Raw genomic sequence first — 20,858 nt, 5'->3', positions numbered from 1 at the left:
TGATATAAAACCCAGGATCTCACAGACACTCACACTAATAGCCACCAAATAAGGTGAAAGTTTTGCCTGTAACTTTTCTTGCTCAGGAAAAAAAAAAAACAGCCTTTAATGGATCCACTCATGTTTGACATGGTGCGAATTGCTAATTGAGGAAAAACCTCACTTGTGTAACCTTCTTTGTTAAATGCATTAATTTCGAGGTTTTTTTTTTTAGTTTTTTTTTAAATATAATTCAGACTGTAGGTGAAGATACAAAAGTCAATGGTCACGGTCTTAATATTAGTGTGGACCTGCAATGGGGATGTCAAGGGTGCATTTTCTCTAGCCCGCGGACCACCTCAGGGTTTTGTACTAGCTGTAACCGACAGTGAGGAACATGGGTGTTGACAGGGGCCCAAGTGAGAGCCGTAATGCGCTGTACGTCTCCATTTGGACTCCGGGTTTCAAAGCTGTTCACTAGGGCAGACACTTACATGTTTATGGAAACGTAAACTGACTTTATTATTGGCAGGAGCACGACACAGAAATAAAACCATGTCTTTTCATTAAAAATGTGCTTGGTACTGGGTCTCACCTTCCTAAACCAACGGCTGCTTCTATTTTAAATAGTGAAGTGTCACAACTTTTTCACAAACTAACTGATTATTATCAATGAAATATTATGACATCTTTAAATATTTAAAAAAAATCTTAAAAAAATATTATGACATCTTTAAATATTTTTTAAAAATCTTAAAAATATATATAATGCGTTTACTAACAACATTTACAGAACTACCATGTATCTTTGATTATATTATGCTAAAATAATTATGAAATATCTATAGGTGATCCAGAACTTATAAAAAAACAGGTTGGTTCTATACGTCACAGAGCAGCATCTCCTTGAGAGGGGAACAGATTGCGTGCTGGCCTGCCACAGACTTCATCAGGTCATGTGAATTGATGATACATGTTGCAAGGCGGCTGAGTTTCCCCCGGAAACCTCTGTTGGAGCGCATGCTGGCAGAGAGAGGGGCCTCCGCCAAGTCCGTCTGACTGATCACTACAGATGCTCCTCTTCAAGTATTCTGAGTCAGATCCTTAGAGCAGGGTCTTGAGGGACAAACAATAGCACCTGTTCCTCATAAGACGGCTCATTCATGTATCTTTAATGAAGCCTGGGGGCAGATGGTGTGAAATGACATTATCCAGTACTTAGCGATGCTAAGACAAAGGAAGAGCAGTGCCAGCACAACAATGCTGCTGTATTGATGGAGAAAATGGAAGAACCCTGTCCAAGTGTCCCCGCTCACATCTGCTCCACTTTATTCTTCGACTCCTCAAGATCATCCTGGCAGTGTAAATATCCCGGGCACTCAGCCCATACATGGATGAACTTGAATGTGATAGGAAGGCGAACAGTGGGTGTGCAGTGTGGGGTGTTTTTCTACTAATGTGTCAATTTTTTTTAAAAAAGAAATTTTTGAAAATGTCATATTTTCCTTAGCGTTTCCTGTGTGTAAAAATCTCATCTCACCTTCACGAGCTGCTGCCACCTTGATGCGACTGCAGAATTTGATTTGCCTTTCTCTGATATTAGTTGCTGTAAATTTAACTTTAATGTGCGCAGCTCATTACTGCAAATCACAGCAATTCCGACTGAATGCATTTATTTCCCCTTCAACACACATTTAGGGTGAGGAATCTCACATATTCAGTCACATATATTAAAATAATACAAGCAGTAAAAGCTGATATCCCAGAAGAGATGATATAATTTATGTTTAATGTGCAGTGGAGATAAAAATACCAGGCAGGTCTGATCATTGATGCCTTTTGTTGATTCTCTTTAACCCCTGACTCCAGTTGTACTGGAGGTTTAAAGGCAAATTATTTATTAAAGTTGCTTCTTAATTTGCATTTTATAATTGAAATCGAATGAAATAATGTTTAACCTACATGGGATTTTTCACACTTTTTTTTTTATATCGCGTGCAAATTCCTGTCAGTCAGTAACTTATGTTGGGAAAAAAAAAAGACACGACACAGGCTTTTATTTACTGTTGACGTTTGTTAGTTCATTCACGAAGGTGTATGAATACATCTGTAACACACATGGAGGAATGTGGACTTGAGGGAGCCCTTCTTGTCCCATGACTGCCGCACATTCAGAAACACACTCCATCTGGTTTTACAGTCCAAATACTCAGACACGCAGACAGAGAGAAGCTGTGTTCCCCAGTGTCACCTCCTCCCCCCTTTATCCTCCCCCACGGTCGCCGGCCCTACCTCATGTTGTGACATTAATTATTGTGTTTTTCCATATGTTCCGTACATGCCATGCCAAAATCCATCTTTCATCCATTCAGCTTGAAAACTTGGAACCCAAATCCCCATAAAGCCATGTTTTATTTAGGGTCATTTGTCGCAGTCTCCTTGGACGTTTATATTTTCTGCAGTAACAGCACATTTCACTGAATTACTTGCTAAAAGAATTACATAGTTTTCCATTCTTCCATGGTGCACTTTTCTGCACTTGCACTTCTGTAAAAGCTCACTAGACATAAAACGTTTCTATTTATTTGGTTTTTAGTCGAGCTCTGCACGTCTGGACAGATCAATAAAGTAGTTTTAAGTAGTTTTGTGTGCTCGCTGCAAGAGAAGCCGGCCGCTGCTCCGTGCAGGGTCTACGGGGGGACGAGCACGAGGTGAAAAAAGGGGAGATCATAGCAGACCTGGGCAGACATGGGGGAGGGGAGCCTCGCTCAGGGCAGGTTGATTTCATGCTCCAGTGCAGGCGGCAGTAATTGCACCCAGAGCCGTTTTATTGCGAGTTGATTTTAAGGAGTGATAAATGTAGAAACATTCTGTAAAGTGTTTATTTTGGGGGATGACCTTTATTAACCCATTTTTCAGGCAGGTTCCCCTGAGGTAGCCTAGCTTGGTGCTAGATTAACTCTCGCACCCCATGGTACTGTAGCCTGCGCTGCATCCCATCCGAGAGTTTTAGGAAGCAGAGAACGACAGCGAGGTTAAACCGTGCAACATGTGTACGAAACCCCCACACCAGAACTTTTGTTGAGTGCAGAGTTTGTGCTCATATCACCAGTCCACGTGTTAGCAACAGGCCTGATGATGAGGGTTAATACTGAAGCAGAACAGACAGTGTGTTGAATGACATTTCAACTGTCTGATATGAGGAGAAGAAGAAATAATTTATAGGTGGAATTGTCTTCAGCCTGGTACAGTCTGAATACATGTTCATCAAAGACTGTGAGTAGTTGATCGTGCCTTGATCTGAGTGTTCTGGTTACATATCAAGGACACCTTCTAGAACACGACCTGATTTTTCCAAATGGGTACCAGAATCCAGTTTTCAAAGATGGATGAACTTTGGATGAACATGATACTCTTAGTGACAGTAGTTTAAGGTCTTCAGACGTTAGCCGGTCTACACGGCTGGTCTACAGTCTATGCTGTAAAATAAAATAAAGGTCAATGCAGATTTCTCTTGACACCTACGATACTCACACTCCATATTAATATCACAACAATGCAGATGTTTACCTGTATCTCCTTTCTATTGTTGCTCACTGATGCGCATAGAATTTCAAATTGTGAACATGTGGCCTTTGACAGAATAATGTAAAATTGTGACTTGGATTGAGAGCCGTAGAGTTTCGGCAGGTATTTTGTGAGCGCACAAGGACAGTGGATGCTGCAGAGCCCCCTGTCAACACACGTTAGGAAGAGCTGTGATCTGACTCCCTCCCTCCTCGGTGGGCCGTGTGTTTCTGTGAACCATGTCTGTGCTCAGGCCTCTCTCTCTGATCTTTTCTCCCTATCTTTTCAGCAGGTCCAGGGTCACATGCCTCCGCTCATGATCCCCATTTTTCCACACGACCAACGCACTCTGGCAGCAGCCGCAGCCGCCCAGCAAGGCTTTCTCTTCCCTCCAGGAATGTCTTATAAGCCAGGTATGCTCTGCAACTGAAGTCTCCATTTCATCATCTCATCCTCGCCTCAGTTTTCTCTTTGTTTGACATGCCCTTTACGCATAATTACTTTTTCACAAACCTTAAGTTGTTACACAGGTTAATATGTAACAGACACGCAACACGACATGAAAAACAAATGCTCCGTTCTCTATTGAGGCCAATAACATGCTCTGCTGTGTCTGAACATGGACTTGGTACCCGGCCTGGGAATGTTCTTGTCTGAGTTGAACAATAGATATGGGCAGAGAATCAAAGGAATGTAAACATGTCTTCAACATGAAAATATCTTTCAGGAGTGAGCTGCCTTTAAGCATTCTTCAAGAGATGCAATAAAACAGAGGCTCAACCTCTGCGTGTAAAGCCTCTCCATTGTTACTTCATGTTAATTCACATAATCAACAAAATTGTGCCATTTCCACAGTAGGATTAGGTTAATAAAGGGCGGCTGTTATAAGATTGGTTGTCATGTGCAATGAAGAACAAGTTTCTCTACACTTTCATTACAAGTAAGAGCACGTCCTATTCTTCTCATTTGTCTTTGGATTGGAGTAAAAAAAAAGTACACACAGGGCTCTGCCAAATCAAATAGCCTGAGAATATTCTGATTAGAAATTATAATTGTTTGACAGCACATAAAAATATGAAATTAAAGTATAACTCCAAATTCTGCTTCAAAGAGCTGCTGGGTTTTAATCATTATGGTGTATCTTGGCGTGGTGTTGAGAGTTGCTGTCAAAACGGTGAAACCGATGTCCTCGATGATATTAATTGGTCTACAGTCCCTCGCAAGCCATTCCAAGTCCGCCTGTCAGCCAGAGATTTACTTACTGTGCATGGTGAGGCTGGTCAGACTCAAGTCAGCATCTCACCTGAAGCTGAAGCTTCAACAAATACAGACATTGAGATGGTATTTTGAGACCAAGATGCATTAGTGAAACTAAAACTTAAACCTGCAGTAAGTGTAAATAATGTGTATTGACTGTTTATTAGAATTAGAATTAGAAGTGTGTTATTCCATGAAAAAAAATGAAAAGTTATTGCCATCAGTTTTCTTAAATCCACTCTTTACACATTAGAAGTTTCTTTGTAAAAAAAAGAGTACAACCTAATCTAATCCTCGATGATATTAATTGGTCTACAGTCCCTCGCAAGCCATTCCAAGTCCGCCTGTCAGCCAGAGATTTACTTACTGTGCATGGTGAGGCTGGTCAGACTCAAGTCAGCATCTCACCTGAAGCTGAAGCTTCAACAAATACAGACATTGAGATGGTATTTTGAGACCAAGATGCATTAGTGAAACTAAAACTTAAACCTGCAGTAAGTGTAAATAATGTGTATTGACTGTTTATTAGAATTAGAATTAGAAGTGTGTTATTCCATGAAAAAAAATGAAAAGTTATTGCCATCAGTTTTCTTAAATCCACTCTTTACACATTAGAAGTTTCTTTGTAAAAAAAAGAGTACAACCTAATCTAATTTAAATGTTGAAAGACTTGGTGTATTAAAAAAAAAACACCTGAAAATGTTTTTGACAATAATTATATAGAATTATAAATTATTTTTTCCTCACGTAAAAGACAAAGCAGCTTGTCTGTTATAAAGCAGTTTCAAATCAAAGGGAAGCGAAAAAAGAACAACAAACAGCAGGAAGTCAGCAGGTTCAGAACAGAACACTGAAAAGGTGTGTTAGGGCATTAAATGAATTAAATAGAAAACCGCAGTTTGAAAAAGAAAGTCAGCTACTCTGGAACTATGCAGCCATGACAGCTTAAACATAGTGCCTGGGGGGGAGTCTCTCACCAGTGTGCTTTCTGCAATAGAATATGTTTTACTTCAAATAACAGGGGCTATTATGGAATCATAGTGAGGGGTCACGACATGTATGTGTTCTTGCATAATGCATGAATTTGTAAAGAAACAGCAAATGGAGTCTGAAAATGACTCTCACCGTCAAAGAAGGTATTTTTCAAAAACTCCATTATTTCCCTCAATCCAACACAATAAACACAATATTTGCAAAAGAATACAGTGTTATCACCAGCACCTGCAGAGTGAACAGGATGCTGTAATGTCCTTCTTCCATGAAGTGAGAGGCCAAGCATTCACTCCTAAGACCAAGACACACTAATCTGATATTATCATTATGAGCCAGCCCCCAGGGACCCTTGCTTATGACCTTGGCCCTGTGGCGCTCACATGGCAACAGAGCCATTCTAGCTCCGCAGTGGCAAGTCATCATCCCATTCACTAGCTGTGCTCAATGGCCTGGACTCGCAGGCTGGGCGAGCACAGTAGAGATGGATGGAGACACAGACTCATCTGTTAAACAAATAGATCCAAGTCAAACATCCCAGTCTGTTTGTACTGTTTACACAGAAATGGTCGTGTTCATTTTAATGTGACTCTAATGACCCTGCAGAATGACCTTTAGGATTTAGGGCTCCTCCGCCATTCTCTCTTAATGCGCTTTCGTTGACATGTAACAGGCTTACACTCCCTTTGCCCAAATAAAAAAAAAAAAAAATCAATCGATCTATTTATTTTAAATCAGTTTTGTTACTAAATCTAACATAATAAATAATAAAATACTCAGATTCTAAAACAGAGGGTTTATTAGTTTATTTAGTGGGTGGAGCCTTTAGCTAGATTGGACAGAAATAAGTAAGAAACATGATGCATCATTAGCACTGTAGCACACAACATGAAACTAACTTCATTGTTTTGCTAAATGTAATGAATATCTACAGAAAGGAACCTAAACAAAAAAGTTTTTACTATGTGGCACTATTGGCAGCAGCAAATGTATTTCTTTTATTTTGACATCAAATGAGGAAAATATAGTTTGGTGTAGGGCAGTGGAGTCTGTGTGCACACAAGAGCCAGACCTTGGAGCCTGAGACCCCTCAGAGCAGGGGTGGGGTGCCCACTTAGCACATGACCCTCCCCGGGTTTCACATGACACGTCAAGACTCCCTGTCATTTATTATTCCCACATCCTACGTCACAGCCAGCACAGAGCATGAGAGACAGACAGAAAGTGATCCCAAAAACAGGAGGTGTAGAAATAACCACAGTGCACGGCCACACATCCCAGCACTGGCACTATTTGAAACCACTTCTGCTGTGTGATTTTATTTGCCACCAAATGGGGATTGAATTTCCATGGCCTGTATCACATTGTGCTGTGTTGTACAAGATTGCAAAGTGAGGAGAGCGAGTGAGGCCAAAGTGAAAGAGAGGGTATATACATTTACCTTGTCTGTGGCTTAATAGCTCCATATGTTTGTGAGGAGAAGTGACAGGCAGAAGTGGGGTCTGAGCGTAGGCCAACTATGCCTCCTCACTCTCACTGCCCCTTTCCAGACACATGCTCCAAACCAGCCGGCTCTCTGTGATCGCTGTGCTGCTCCATTTCAATGGGACTGTCTCCACATACTAGGCTGAATGTTTAAATGCTTCTGTAGTCCCATGGATATCAATCATACCGCAGCCATTTTATGTCCCTGTCTGACTAACGTGCTGATGGCAGGCCAATACAAAGCACTGAATAATGCTGCTCTCTGGAAACCTTCTCCTCCTGGCTAGTTTAAAGTGAGATAAGAATGTTCATGTTGATGTTTGTTTTTTTGTTTTATTTATTTTTTTCATCCTTGTTATTGTGACTTTGCACTTGTTCCAACCAGTTCACATACAAGTGTTTTCCCTCTGGTGCCAAAGCCATCACTCAGACATGCACATTGTAGTGTTGAACAATAGCCAGACAAGTCCACAGCCGTATAAACCGCCTGAGAGAACACGCTGGTCTGTGTAAATAACCAGCAGTTGAGGACAGATATATTAGATTAACTGTCTACAACCTCACACACTCCTGCTCCACCGAATGCATGCATCACTAACTTGTTAAAACATTCTCCAGAAGATCACTGCAGGTGAAGGAAGGAAAGAATGGTGTGAACGATTCGAAGTAATCCTGCTCCAGTCCAGCTAGATTGGCCTATTGTTTATGCAGATGTTTGGGCTGGAAGCCGAGGGTTTGTTGAAAAGTTGTTGAGGGCCCATGAATCAGTGCTGGCACTTGTCTGATCGCTGAGCCTCGGCTCATTGTCTGAACACGTTTGCATTGTTTCCCATTTCTCCCTCTGTCTGACAGGTGATAACTACCCGATGCAGTTCATTCCATCCACAGTGGCAGCTGCAGCAGCGTCAGGACTCAGCCCCCTCCAGCTTCAGGTACGTGAAGCGCTACGACAAAGAATGCTAGGGACGCCCGCCAAGCCCTGGGCAGAGAGAATGGCTTAGCAGCTGTACACTCAGTACATGAGCTGAACACTAAATAATCCTGAAGCCTCCTGCTAACATGTGCTGAACATTTAGCACATGTCATTTATCCCATTTCATAGAGGATTTGTTTCCCATCGGCTTTACTTAACAGAGACATGGAGAAGATAACAATTTTCTAATAAACAATATTATATGAAAAAAATAAATAAACACATTTACAATTATACTACTCTTTTTTAGCTGAGTGCTGGGATATTTTCCAAGCCCCACAGAAGTTTCTAGGTGATCTTTTTTTACGAGAGCTGAACCCAGGTCAGCGCCTAACCTGAGGACGTGAAGCTTAATATAGATGTTATCTGCCCTTCAGAGTTTTTATTATAAAACACATTCCCACCCACAGCCATCCTGATCTGTGCAGAATCTTTGCTGGTTTCTTTGAGGATAAGGATTACTCTAAAAAAAAAGCATTTTCACAAAGAAACAGCTCAGACAACATATTCAAACTTTATATTGTTTTTCTAAATTTATTTGATTTTAAACAAAAAAAAAAAAAATCCAAAGAAAAGGTTTTATTGACTAAGACCTTTTAATCTGAAGAAAAAATCATTTCTATTATTTTTTTTTTCACTCGGCACTCTTGTCTGTCCCCAAAAGTAAACATGTTGCACCAGCGAACATGTGTGGTTTAGTTTGTGTGTCAATGCAAAGTCCATTTTAAAGAAGTGCTTCTACAGACAAGCACACTGAGTCTATTTATGGCGGTGTATGAGGTCAGTTGAGACAGTCATATATCTGAAGGTTGGCGTGAGGAGGGGAGACAGGTCTAGAGTCATTAATTCTTATTATGTATCTAACCCTGGGAATGGGCAAAAACAGAGCCTCTAAGACCATGACTTGGCTGACCTTTATAGAACACAGTCAACAAAAAAAGGTGCATTTTCCATTAATTGAAGTCTGTCAGCCTGTCACATATTCCGCCTGCTGGCTGCTATTTACCCTGCATGAAGACTCCCCTTAAAACACCAAGGCAAGTCAAACATGCCCTTTTCTCCATGGCTGGGTTCAAAAAAACCATGTGACTGTCACTGTTTCCTCTACAAAGCACCGAGCGTCTGCCATGATTAAAAACATCGGAGCCTCCCAGACACTGAATTAAGTCCAGTTGTCTTCTGCATATTCCGTGGCAGTAATAACAGCCGCTCTCCATGACTGTCCCAATATTAAACTTGTGAGTATAATTATATATAGTGTGCTTGAAAAAGTATGTGGGTGTTCTGGTGAGTAGAGCCCTGAAATAGAAGAGCATTATGATTTGAACTATATCAAAACTGTTGTACAATGAGGAAGCAGGGCATTTAATTTAAGGTAAAACCAAAGAAGAGCTTCAAAATAGCCCTGTTGCTGCCCTCTCCAGGCGCCTTGCCCACACCTTACTAAATTGCTTCACCCAGTATTTAGAGTAAGAGAAATAAAGGCCCATTCTGTAGACAGACGTGTGTCAAACTCTAGCCGGGCAGATACAGAGCTCTCACAGTGGTATATATTTTTAACCATTGCTTTAGTCTCTTTATGATAAAAAACATTAGTCCAACTGCTACCGTGTGCAACAAGAACTCTCTTTTCCATCGTACAGCTAAGAGTACTTTTCTATGTTGCGGTTTAAGGAGTGCAGGAGTGAAACCTGGAGCTCTGTTGTCTGAGTGAACCAGGAAAAACTCAAGAACAGTCCTGGCATCTGCTCTCTCTTACCCTGAGTTACCTTTTGTCATCCATCTGTGACAGGTTCTTAATGTTAGGGAAACAGAACATGGTGTCAAGCTTCCATGCTCTCAGCTGGTTGCCCAACAAATGTTAACCCTCGTCCGCTTTGTTAGATTTAACGAATTATTGAGCTGCAGTTCGGCTGGACGGCACTTTGTCATAGTCTCATTATAAGCTGTACCTGTGGGCTGGACAGCAGCTATTACTGAATTACAGCTAAAGGTTCATTTTTAGAAACTGTTGATCAAAAAAAGAAATTACAAGGGATTATCTGTATTACAGAATAATAGGGTTTTACTTCAGCCATGTGCTGATGTGTTTATTGCAAAGAAATGAAAAAAAAAAACTTAAATTATATCATAGCTGTAGCGTTGCTTCAGAAAAGTTTTTAAAAAACATTTCAAAACAACACAAGCGTATTTTTCAAAATAGACCCCAAAGTCGACTCCCCTGCAAAAACGATCCTTTGCTACATACTATTAAAATATCTCCTCTTGTCAGCTGTGTGGCAGCCCTTTAATTTCCACCAATTTACTCAGTTGAGATTGTTGCAATATATGAACCTTAACAATGATCTTATTGCAAGAACTAATTCCCACAATGCTGCAGAGCTAATGCGTTCAGCCATCCAGTCAGAGAGGCTAGGTGCTCCGTCAGTCTTAATGTTGAACCGCAGCCTCTTCACTATCTCCTCTGTCATAACAGCCTGGGATCCTCCATCCCCCCTCTGCCCTTAAGAGAAGAAAACCCAACGAGGTAACAAAGGCTTAAAGCTGATGGATGTAAATGAAGCTTCCAGGAAGCGTTTGAGTGTTGGAGACTGTAATTTCCTTGTCAATACAGGGTGGTAGCATCACTCTGCTGGCTGGCAGTCTGCAAGTGGCTGTCACCATGCATTGCTGTACCACAGGGCAATTTCACTTAATGTTTTCCTGACAGATTGCTCTCGTTCTCAACTCTCAGGAGAGGAGGCGGGTAAACTATCCCTTCGCGACATGCCCCTCTTCATTAATGCCCACACAGAGCCAGGATGAGGCCAGTACCAGCAGGAAACAATGGCTCCGTCCCTGCCTGTCCTTCTCTGATTACAAGTGACACCTCTCACCTAACAGAGGAAATTGTGCTTAGATTGTAACCCAATCTGTCTTGAAACCAGCGATATTCAATCGGGCGAAGCGACGAGAAGAGAATATCACTAATTCTACAAAAGATATTTGTCTTTCGGTTGGCACTTTATCTGCTGCCTGTACTCTTACATTAGGTCTCAGATGAAAAAGAGGTAAATCTGGGCCATTGTAAATGTATTATTTACGTATATATATTAAGTATATTTAGTTTTTTTAAATTTTTCCTTCCCAAATTATTTACGTATATATATTAAGTATATATTAGTTTTTTTTAATTTTTCCTTCCCAAATGTATATTTTTCTCTGCTTCATTTTCATTTTCGACTCTCTTTGATAATTTTGTCCAAAAACATGCAAATTATTATTAGCAGCAGTAATAGTAGTTGTTGTGGTAATTGTAGCAGTAATAAAGGTTGAAGTTACGTTAGTGATATTACAAAACTAGAAGAGCTGTTCAACCTAAACTACCTATCTAATCATGATCAGTCAAATTTGAACTTTTTATGACCCAATAAACCCTGGACCCAGCTTTAGTTTTGTATAAAGAGACACAGCAGCCCACACACTCAAGATGGACTGGCCTCTCAAACAGTCTGAGATATCAGAAGGAGTCCACAAAGGCTGAAACATCCTGAAATGATAAGAAAGAGACAAACAAGAAAGACGTGGGAGTAGAGAAAACACGGCGCTATCCCAACGTTGTTTTAATGTCAGTGTCTTTGCCATACACTTGAAGAAAGAAACACTTTCCATCATTAACACAGGAAGCACTTTTGACTTTGAAAGAGCGTGAGGGACGGAAGGCAGTAGGGGACGGGAGAGGAAAGAGAGGAAGAGGGGGAAAAAGAAAAGAGAGAATTGACACACTGTAGCGAGCAGCTGTTTCTGTGTTTATGGGTAGAGAAGCTGGGTCTTTGAAGGTAACCCAGAGCGGTGCACCGATGCTAGCTATGTGCTAATAGGACAGAGAGGTGAGCAGCTGGATAGAGGCTGCGGTGAACAGAGGGACAGATGGACAGATAGTGGGGATAATGCATCCAGCAACACTGAATGGAAGCGGCTGGCCCCGGGTCCCACGGCTTGGAGGAATCCACATTTACAACACACAAACGTACACATGACCACCAAGAATATACATAATAAACACACACACAAACTAAGATAAGAAAATAGCAACAACAACAAAAAAAAAAGCTGAAGGATTTGTGAGAAGGGGAGAAGAGCTAAGAGCAGAGCAGGTTGGGTGCCAGCAGATGAAACAGATGTTGAGCCATACTGGAACGCTTCGGCACAGTGCACCAGGACGCTTTCCTCTTTCCTGACATCTGGGCTTAGTCTGGGTCAGGCTGCCTAGTCGCCATGGGCAATGAGCCTGTACAAGCCTTGTGGCAAACAGGGCTGGCGCTGTGCTGCCTTTTAAATGGCATGGTGCACTGAAGCACAGTTAATGCCCTCATATCCAGCTCAGCACCCGGGGCAGGCAGGGGTGAATGAGACACTAACAAACAGACACACGTGCATAACAGAAATGTAACTTTGATTAAAGAAGTGCAACTCTAATCAGCTGATATTTCCCTATTTAAAAACAAAAAACTGTAACTTTTTAATAATTTAATTTAAAAAAAAGTCAAGTGTGAGTTTTGTCTGCAAACCTTTTTAAGGTGATGGGTTTACTTTTTAAAAATGCAATAAAAATGATGATGCAGTTCCTCATTTACCTATAATGTATTTAATTGAGCATGATGCTCCTTTCTTACCAAATCACCAGTGCCTTTTTTTTTTCAAGCTCCAGGAAGCTTCAAGAGTTTCCCTTTGCCTCAATTGTATATTTTCCAGCTAAAATTATATATTTTTTAAACTAAGCAGTGCAGCACAGAGAAAGATTTTTTAACAACCAAACACGTTTTGTTTGACGTAATAACAATTTTGAATTTGTGTCATACTTAGGTTGTTTCACAGAGTAGAACGTAGACTCAGTTTAATGTTGCACACAGAAAATTGAACCTCCCTGTTTAACCTCTGCTGCCTCCAGAGGGCTTGTTTTTAATTACCAGAGGCTAACAGGCTGACCTTGAGCGTGCTGCACTCACTTCAAATCCATGCTCGCTGAGATCTGGTCTGCTCCGCTGGGAAACAGTGAGTAAGGGGTCGGCAGCAAACCTCAGAATTTTGTTTGTGTGTTTGCTTGGGTTTTCTATTTTTTAAAATCAATATCAGAGAAACTGCTGTTTTAAAGAGACAAATGAGAAAAAAGTGTGATAATGTTTAGAAAATGGCTTGGACTTTTCCCTGCCGTCACACTGAACAGACACTCTGTTTCACAGATGTACTCTGCCAGATCTTTTCAACACTCACATTGAAATCTTATTGACTTTAATTTAATTTTCTCTTCCCGGCCTTAATACGAGCTGCGTCTCAGTGAGTGGCTCCGTGGCTTTTGTGGACACAGTTTTTTTATATTTATTCTGGATGATGCATTTCTCCTAATCAAATAAAAGGAAAACTGAGCGCTAGAAACAGAAGGGGTCCAATCTTCTCTTTGACTTTCACAGTGCTCCTCAAATACCCTAGAGTTGGTGCTTTGACTTTCAGCTTGACCCTCATTACCATGAACCTTTTGCTCCCCCGACCTGGCAAGTAGATATGAAGAAGAGGCTTACAGATGAGTGAGAGAGAGAGAGAGAGAGAGAAAGAGAGAGAGAGAACCAAGGGAAGCAGGCAGATGTCTTCTGCTGAGGGAGACTAGCCTTGGCAGGATGCATCCTCCCTCAGTGTTGGACTCCACATGGCTCCTTGTATTGTCAACTTCTTGTGAGGTTGTTTTTTTTTTTTATTCTTAATAAATTATAAATCTATTTTAAGGGCTTCTTTATGAGCGCCTCAGAGCTGAAACAAAAACAAGAATAAACACACTGAACAGTGATTTACTTCATTCCAGTCCTTGAGCTGTGTGTGAGGAGTTAACACTTCTTTCATCTGCCTCTCCCTCTGATTGTATTTAGTGTTTGTTTTTTTGACTCCTGGAGGCAAACTGTTCTTGGTTTCAAGGGTAGCTGGGTGCCTCTCACCCCATGGCACTGACCTGCTAATCAGTGCTGAAAAGAGGCATCCTGACTGTGTCTCATTTGAGGTGAACACTAATTATGCCCTTTTTCCGGGACAATAAAGTTCCCTGGACTCAAGGTCAGGGGCAGACTGAGTGACAAGGCTGTTAGCAAACATCTGTCCAGCAGACTCTGTTTCTGCCCTTCTACTAAGACACATCTGTAGCCAGGAGTGACAGCCAGTGGAGGGAATATCCAATCTCTGTCGTCCCCTGACATTAAGTGTAGATCAGATGGGGAGGGAACAGAACTGGATCTGCTCCTGCGTCCATTTCTGTGGGAGACAAAAGGCTGTTTGTGAGGGAGGTGGGGGCAGTGCTATCATTGAAGGAACATAATCAGTCTGTCATTTCCATTTCCTATGTGCTGTTGTTATCCCCAGGCCCACCAAAGAATGGTGCTTTTGTACCACCGCTTATGCGGCAGTGATAAAGTTTCTTATGGGAGCACATGTGTGTTTACATCAGGAGATACGTTCACGGACATTAAGTGCTTTGTCTAAGTTTAGTCTGCATTTACACAGTCGAAGGTGAGGCCAGCGGGCCGGGTGGCTTTTTTCTGTCCACACAAATGCGGGCTGTGTGTGGCTCAGTCCAACCGGGAAATGAGAAAGGGTTTGTTGATTGGCCAGACGAGGAGAAATTAGATTCTTCTTGACAGCACCATTGGACTGAATAACAGAACCCAGAGGGTTTACCTTGTCTGAAGGAAGTGGGGCAGACGGGGGAGTTTAGTATCTGTGTATGGCTACATATGCTGTGGACGTTCTCAGTTGCAGAGATTATTGGACTGAGCCCGTACAGCAGGTGACAAAACAGTTTATCACTTACTTGTTGGCTAATTATTGCAGACTGATTACATCTTAAACCTCATACTTATATTGCCATATGTCATTTTATTTACCAGTTGTGGTTAAATATTTAGTTTACAGCATTAATTTTGAAACACACCTCAGACTGACACAGATGCAGGTCTTATATTAGGCCTGATCTCCACTGTTCTCTAGTGCCGTACACCCCCAACAAACTGCACCAAAGCATTCCAATTACACAGTATTTTAAAGCCTGAACCACCAGTTTGAATGATTCATGTCTACACTCACTCACATAAAATGATTAAATACCAGAGTTCAACTCGTGGTTGTTGTTTGAACAAATCTTACATACTGATGCAGGACCTTAAGAAAAAAATATTAATAAACATTTTTTTAGTCCATTTTGTTTGTGCAGGTTTTTAAGCCCTAATAATTCTGCTGGTAAAAATATCCCGTGATGCTCGTCTGGCACAAGCTGAATTTCTAACAGTATGTAATGGAAGTGCGGAGACAAATCACAGGCTACAGACTTCAATAGGAAACTGTGTATATCAGGAGAAACGAGAGACCTTTGTGAACACACTTGCATCCAGTCGGCAAACTTTTTCTCTGTGATGAGTGGAAAATGGGGGCTCCAAGTATTTTGAATGAAAGCCATCTCTGTGTGGTTTTTAAGACTGCTGTCTCTCCCTGGATTCAGTCTTTGAAATACAGTTAAGACCTTTGATGGAGCTTCTCTGCCAGCCTTATGGAAAGAGAGGAAAGACGTAAAAAGAGAGAGGAGCAAGGGGAAGAGATGAAGGCAGACACAGACGCAGGGTTCTAGGGAGAGGAAAAGACAGAATATAAAACTCTGAATGTTTGCCCGTTTTGGATGTTAATGCTTTTGTGGGATTTCTGCTCCTCCCTATAGCAACTGTACGCGGCCCAGCTTGCCAGCATGCAGGTCTCTCCTGGAGCCAAGATGCCTCCACTCCCCCAGCCCCTCAATGCAAGTGGGCCCATTTCTCCCTCCTCACTGAAGAATGACAAGACTTCCTCCAGCCCCATCGCTCAAGTCAAGGTACAACCTTTAATTCATTCAAGCTGCCCACACACCAGTCGGGCCCTTAAGTGGTACTTGACCAGGCCTACATGGTGTAGTTTGAATAATGTAGGCCCTAAGTTGTTCACCACCTCATTTGGCAGGTATGGAGCCTAACTTCCAACAGGTCATCAATCTGTGGTGCTTTAACAAGGCCCCCTCTCTGTGGACATGGTTGCTATGGCTGTGGCCGCTCCAAGACAGTAATTTGTGGAAAACATGGTTTCTTCTTTGCTCACAATGCAAAGTTATTATTGTCTGGATTTTTGTGTATGCTTACAAAAGCGAACAAAAGAAAAAAAATTGCTTCAAAAACCTATTAACTGCAGGGTGACGCTCTGCTGCTGGGTGGCAGAGTTCCACTGAACCTCCATGAAGAGGAACAGCCAGATATATACATCACCACCACTAAGGTCATAATAAGAAACACGTGCCCAGTTGCAGTAGTTCAGCCTTATAATATCACAATGGAGAAGTACCATAAACCATGTCCTTGAAGTGCAGCAGACACACACTCCTCACTCCTCGTGGGGCTTGCACTGAAAGACTGGACTCTACACTTGAGTAAAGTCTCTCTTTATCAATGTATTTCTAAATGCCTGAACGGGCTTCAGTCTTACATAAAAATATCAATTAGACCATCATTAATACAGCAAAAGTTCTGTTGAATAATCAAATGGCCAAATACTGAAAAGTTAAGGAAACCAACGCTACGGTTTCAATAAGTCATTTTTAAATAAAAAGCGAACACAGAGACACACACTGGCATCCTCTCGTATGTGTCCACAGTGCAGTGGAATCACATCACATCGCCTGAAGTTTTGTTTGTCTGCTTTCAGCTTCGCTGCATGACAAACTGTTATTGGCACAGCAGTAACAAGGCCTTGAGGCTGTCTTGCTTGAACCATATGTTTGGACAAGAAGACACTTGGGCTTTGGAAAATACTGTTAATGGCAGCATGGGCTCTAATCTGATTTGCTGTTCACACACATCATTTGTACTGGGGCAAAGTGACATCTCTCCTCAGCGAGGCAAATGTTGGAGTTATCTTTATTTGAAATAAGTTAGTATTTTCTTATGTTTTGCATATTTACTTGTTGATTTGTACATGGGTATACATTTTTTGGTATAATAAACATAAGTATGTACTTTCTAAATTTTTGGTAATATTTCTTCTATGGTATGAGCTTTAAATACAGTAACTCTGGTTAATCCATTCTTCTCTTTGACCTTCATTATTTAATTATAAAAAGTGCAAAAGGTTTTATTTTTATCCCCACTCTTAATGTTCTATTAGAAGAAGTATTTAGAAAAAAAGCTCTTCTCCCACAACAGACCCTACTCTAAAAGGCTGTAACCAGGAAAAACAGCACCAAACATATGCATCATCCTCTTCTGACCTCATCGCAGAACTATTGTAGATGGTATTTTTTTTTTTTTTTTTACTCTGCATCCCGTCGTATTCTTAGAAATGGGCATATCAAAGCCTATGATGAGAGCAAGTTTGCACAAATGAGGAATGAAATTAGAAAACAAGTTAATGAAGTAGATAATGTAAGCCGACATCTGATGAATGGAACAGCTGTCTTTGATCACTGGCACCGCTGTTATCTGGTCGTTATTTATTCTTCATACTAGAGTGCAGACACAGTGCAGAGAGGAGGAGAGGGAGAACAGATGAAGATGTACAGAAGAGAGACAGAATCTGCTTTAATTAGTGTGAACAAAGGCGCTGAGCAACTGTGAGGAACATCTCCGTGGCACAGCTCCTGAGGAGGAATGGAGAGAAGGCAAATAGACGGAGGAATCAGTGAGGAGGTGTGGGTCAGGATAGGGATCCTGTAATTAACTGGGAACAGTGGAGAACATGTTGGCGGAGAAGCTGCAGCTTCTCTAAAAGCAAAGGGCGTGGGCCACCTATTCACATCTGTCTTGCCTCACTCTTCTATCTCTGCTGCCTTAGGAGGAAGGAACACAGCCGCTCAACCTGTCTGCTCGGCCAAAGACGACAGAACTGGTGAAATCTCCCACATCCCCGTCACAACACTTGTTCTCTGGCAGTAAAAACAGCCCCAACAGTCTCCTCGGCAAGGGTGGTATCCCCAGTCCTTTAGGAGGATTGGGACGGGCCTCCTCCTTAGGTAAAAACAACAACAACAAAAACTTAAAGATCAACAGTTTAAGGCTGATTCTTCAATCAAAAATCTTTATCGTTTAATAGATATCCTGTCAAGCCTAAATTCCACCGCGCTGTTTGGGGACCAGGACACAGTGATGAAGGCCATCCAGGAAGCAAGGAAAATGAGGGAGCAGATCCAGAGGGAGCAGCTGCAACATCACCAGCAGGGCATGGAGGCCAAGCTGTCCGCCCTCAGCTCCGTCGGCCTCAACAACTGCAGAGTGGACAAGGTTAGGAGTGGGTTTTGACCGTAGTCTGTGTCCTGTTGGTATTTGATCAGGTGTGGGCCTTCACAAACATTCAAGTTAAAAGCGGCAGCTGATCATGGGTGTCCCGCAAGTAGTGAAGGGAAGAAACTATGAAGACAGGGGAGCACGGTGATATTTTCCTTTACTCTACGTCCAGGTTGTCATTTTGATAACTGTTGGCAAGGTTGAGTTTGTGCATGTCTGTTTACTTAAATTAGCATGCGTATATTTGTGAGAGTGTGTTTTGGGGGCCCGGTGTTGTTGATGCTGGTGTGAAGGCCATAACAGGCCATGGCAGTGCCCGGTGCGGGTTAAGAAGACTCTGAAGTCTCTGCCCAATTAAAGCAGTCTTGCAGCCCTTTCGTCCCCTGACACGGGATGGGGCTGCTTTGTACCAGGAGCACACACTCCCAGGGATTCCCTTTAAAAATATCTTCAATCGATGAGTCAATCAAGGAGAGAAAAAAGCTGTCCTCCTCTCCTCAGCTTGATGCTATGTTGCCAGTTGGCTGTGAGGAGTAGGCAGAAAGTGGGAGCGATGCTCATTAATATTTCAGTACCTGACACTTTCAACCAACAGCCTCAACTAGGTCAATGTATATGTAAAAAAGTCAATGAATATCTAGTTTGATTCCCCCCTAATTTGGTTTAAGGGAGAGATCAGTGTCTATGCAGGTGGCAGTCAAATCTGTTCTCACTGATGTGCAGGAAATAAATGAGAACAGTCACAACTCCACACAGAGACACAGCATGATTTTCTCCTATGCTTAACACAGGCTTGAACAATATGAGTTTCTCTGCACATTTTCTGAGGGTCATTCAAATTCAATTGCACACATTTTATAGTTATATTGAACTGAAATCAATTTAAAAATAATTTTCTAAAAATGCAAATAATTAAAAATGATAAATTATTAGTTTAGTTCAATAACATGGATCAAAATTCAAATACTTCCTTATCAATTCTGGTTCCTTTATTTCCTGATTTGAAAAGATGATTTTTAGGAAACTTTCCATTTTAGATAATTAAAATGCATACAATAATTTTAATTCATATAATAAAAATTATATTTTTCAAATGCAAACAAACACAAAGACAAACAGAAATGTTTTTCTCAGCCCTATCGTGTTATCTATCTATCTACAGGATTGAGACAGAAAAACTAAAAAAACATCCCTGTTTAACGTTCCCTCTGTTCTCTGTCATCTTTCTTCTGGTAAACAGTCTTTTTTCAAGTTGCAGATAATTCATGAACTGTGTCTCCTCCTAGGTTAATACACTTCACAGATATTTCAAAACATTTTCATGCGTAACACAGTCTTGCAGCAACTTTAGAGAACCTTCTCCACCATATTTTGAGTCAGCTTCTTACACACTAGCCATGCTAAGTACTACAGGTGCCGTGATCTGACAGCAGTCTGACAAACTCACGTCGATATGTCCATAAAACAGTCCACTACACGCCCTGAAAGATAAGTGCAATTTGTTTGCAGTTATAAACATACATTATTCACTGGTTTTAGGTTCAAAATAAAAAAAAATAAAAATCCAACATCTGAATCTAATTAGATTGACAATTAAATGACTCGTCCTGTTTTAATGACAGCGTCTTTTTTACGTCTTTTTAAACGACATCAGGCTCATGTTCTACGCTCATGTTGATGCAAATCACTGTGACGTAGTGTCACCTCCTACATTCTGTGACACTGAGTCTATTAGTACGGTGTAGAATTAGAGGCACGCTTTATCAAGTCAGCTAAACGACCCCTCCCATCAGCTTCATCCTTCGGCTGCCATAAAGTACAGCAGGTTGTAATTCAGCGGTGAGACGCGCGAGAGGGGAGAGATAGCCTTTTGCTGATACAAGCCAACACACTGGGAAGGCTTGAAGGCACCAGATAAAAGCTTTCACTTTGGTCAGGTTCAGAATATTAATATTTCCGGAAGGTGCCTCACCTGACATAAATATGGTGTGGTCTTTAATAGCTCCCCTCCCAGTCTCTTGTTTGGGAGTTTATCATAGTGAGAGCTCGCATGAAGAAGATTCTGGAAAGGTAACATAAATGGGATTAAGGAGAGGTTAAGATCATCCAGTGTGGCTGTTAGAGGGGGATATTAAATATTGATTTATCCCACTGTAATGACTGGGTAGAGGAGTGGGTCTAAGTGCTGCTTACAGATGGATCAATTCATCTTTTTATACAAAATGTGTCCCAACACTACAATGCCTTCCCCTAATCTTTATCACCATGACTGTGGTTTCCTCTTTTCCTTCCTT

General features: G+C 41.4%; 1 protein-coding gene across 7 annotated transcripts in view; it reads left to right on the top strand.

Moving 5' to 3' along the window:
• sox6 (SRY-box transcription factor 6) overlaps nt 1-20,858 on the top strand; it is a 136,715-nt gene that overhangs the window by 94,581 nt on the left and 21,276 nt on the right. For 5 of the 7 annotated variants that reach the window (XM_025055441.1, XM_025055445.1, XM_025055444.1 and 2 more), the window contains 5 exons: nt 3,836-3,959; nt 8,131-8,210; nt 15,981-16,130; nt 18,116-18,293; nt 18,374-18,561. In XM_025055441.1, the coding sequence (XP_024911209.1) occupies nt 3,836-3,959; nt 8,131-8,210; nt 15,981-16,130; nt 18,116-18,293; nt 18,374-18,561 (720 nt within the window). The remainder of the gene's footprint in view (nt 1-3,835; nt 3,960-8,130; nt 8,211-15,980; nt 16,131-18,115; nt 18,294-18,373; nt 18,562-20,858) is intronic. The other 2 variants (XM_008310058.3, XM_025055443.1) reach the window with 1 other exon arrangement.

Source organism: Cynoglossus semilaevis, chromosome 5, assembly GCF_000523025.1.
Source record: "Cynoglossus semilaevis isolate Cse_v1.0 chromosome 5, Cse_v1.0, whole genome shotgun sequence".
NCBI lineage: Eukaryota > Metazoa > Chordata > Actinopteri > Pleuronectiformes > Cynoglossidae > Cynoglossus > Cynoglossus semilaevis.
This window is presented reverse-complemented; position numbering and strand designations above follow the sequence as displayed.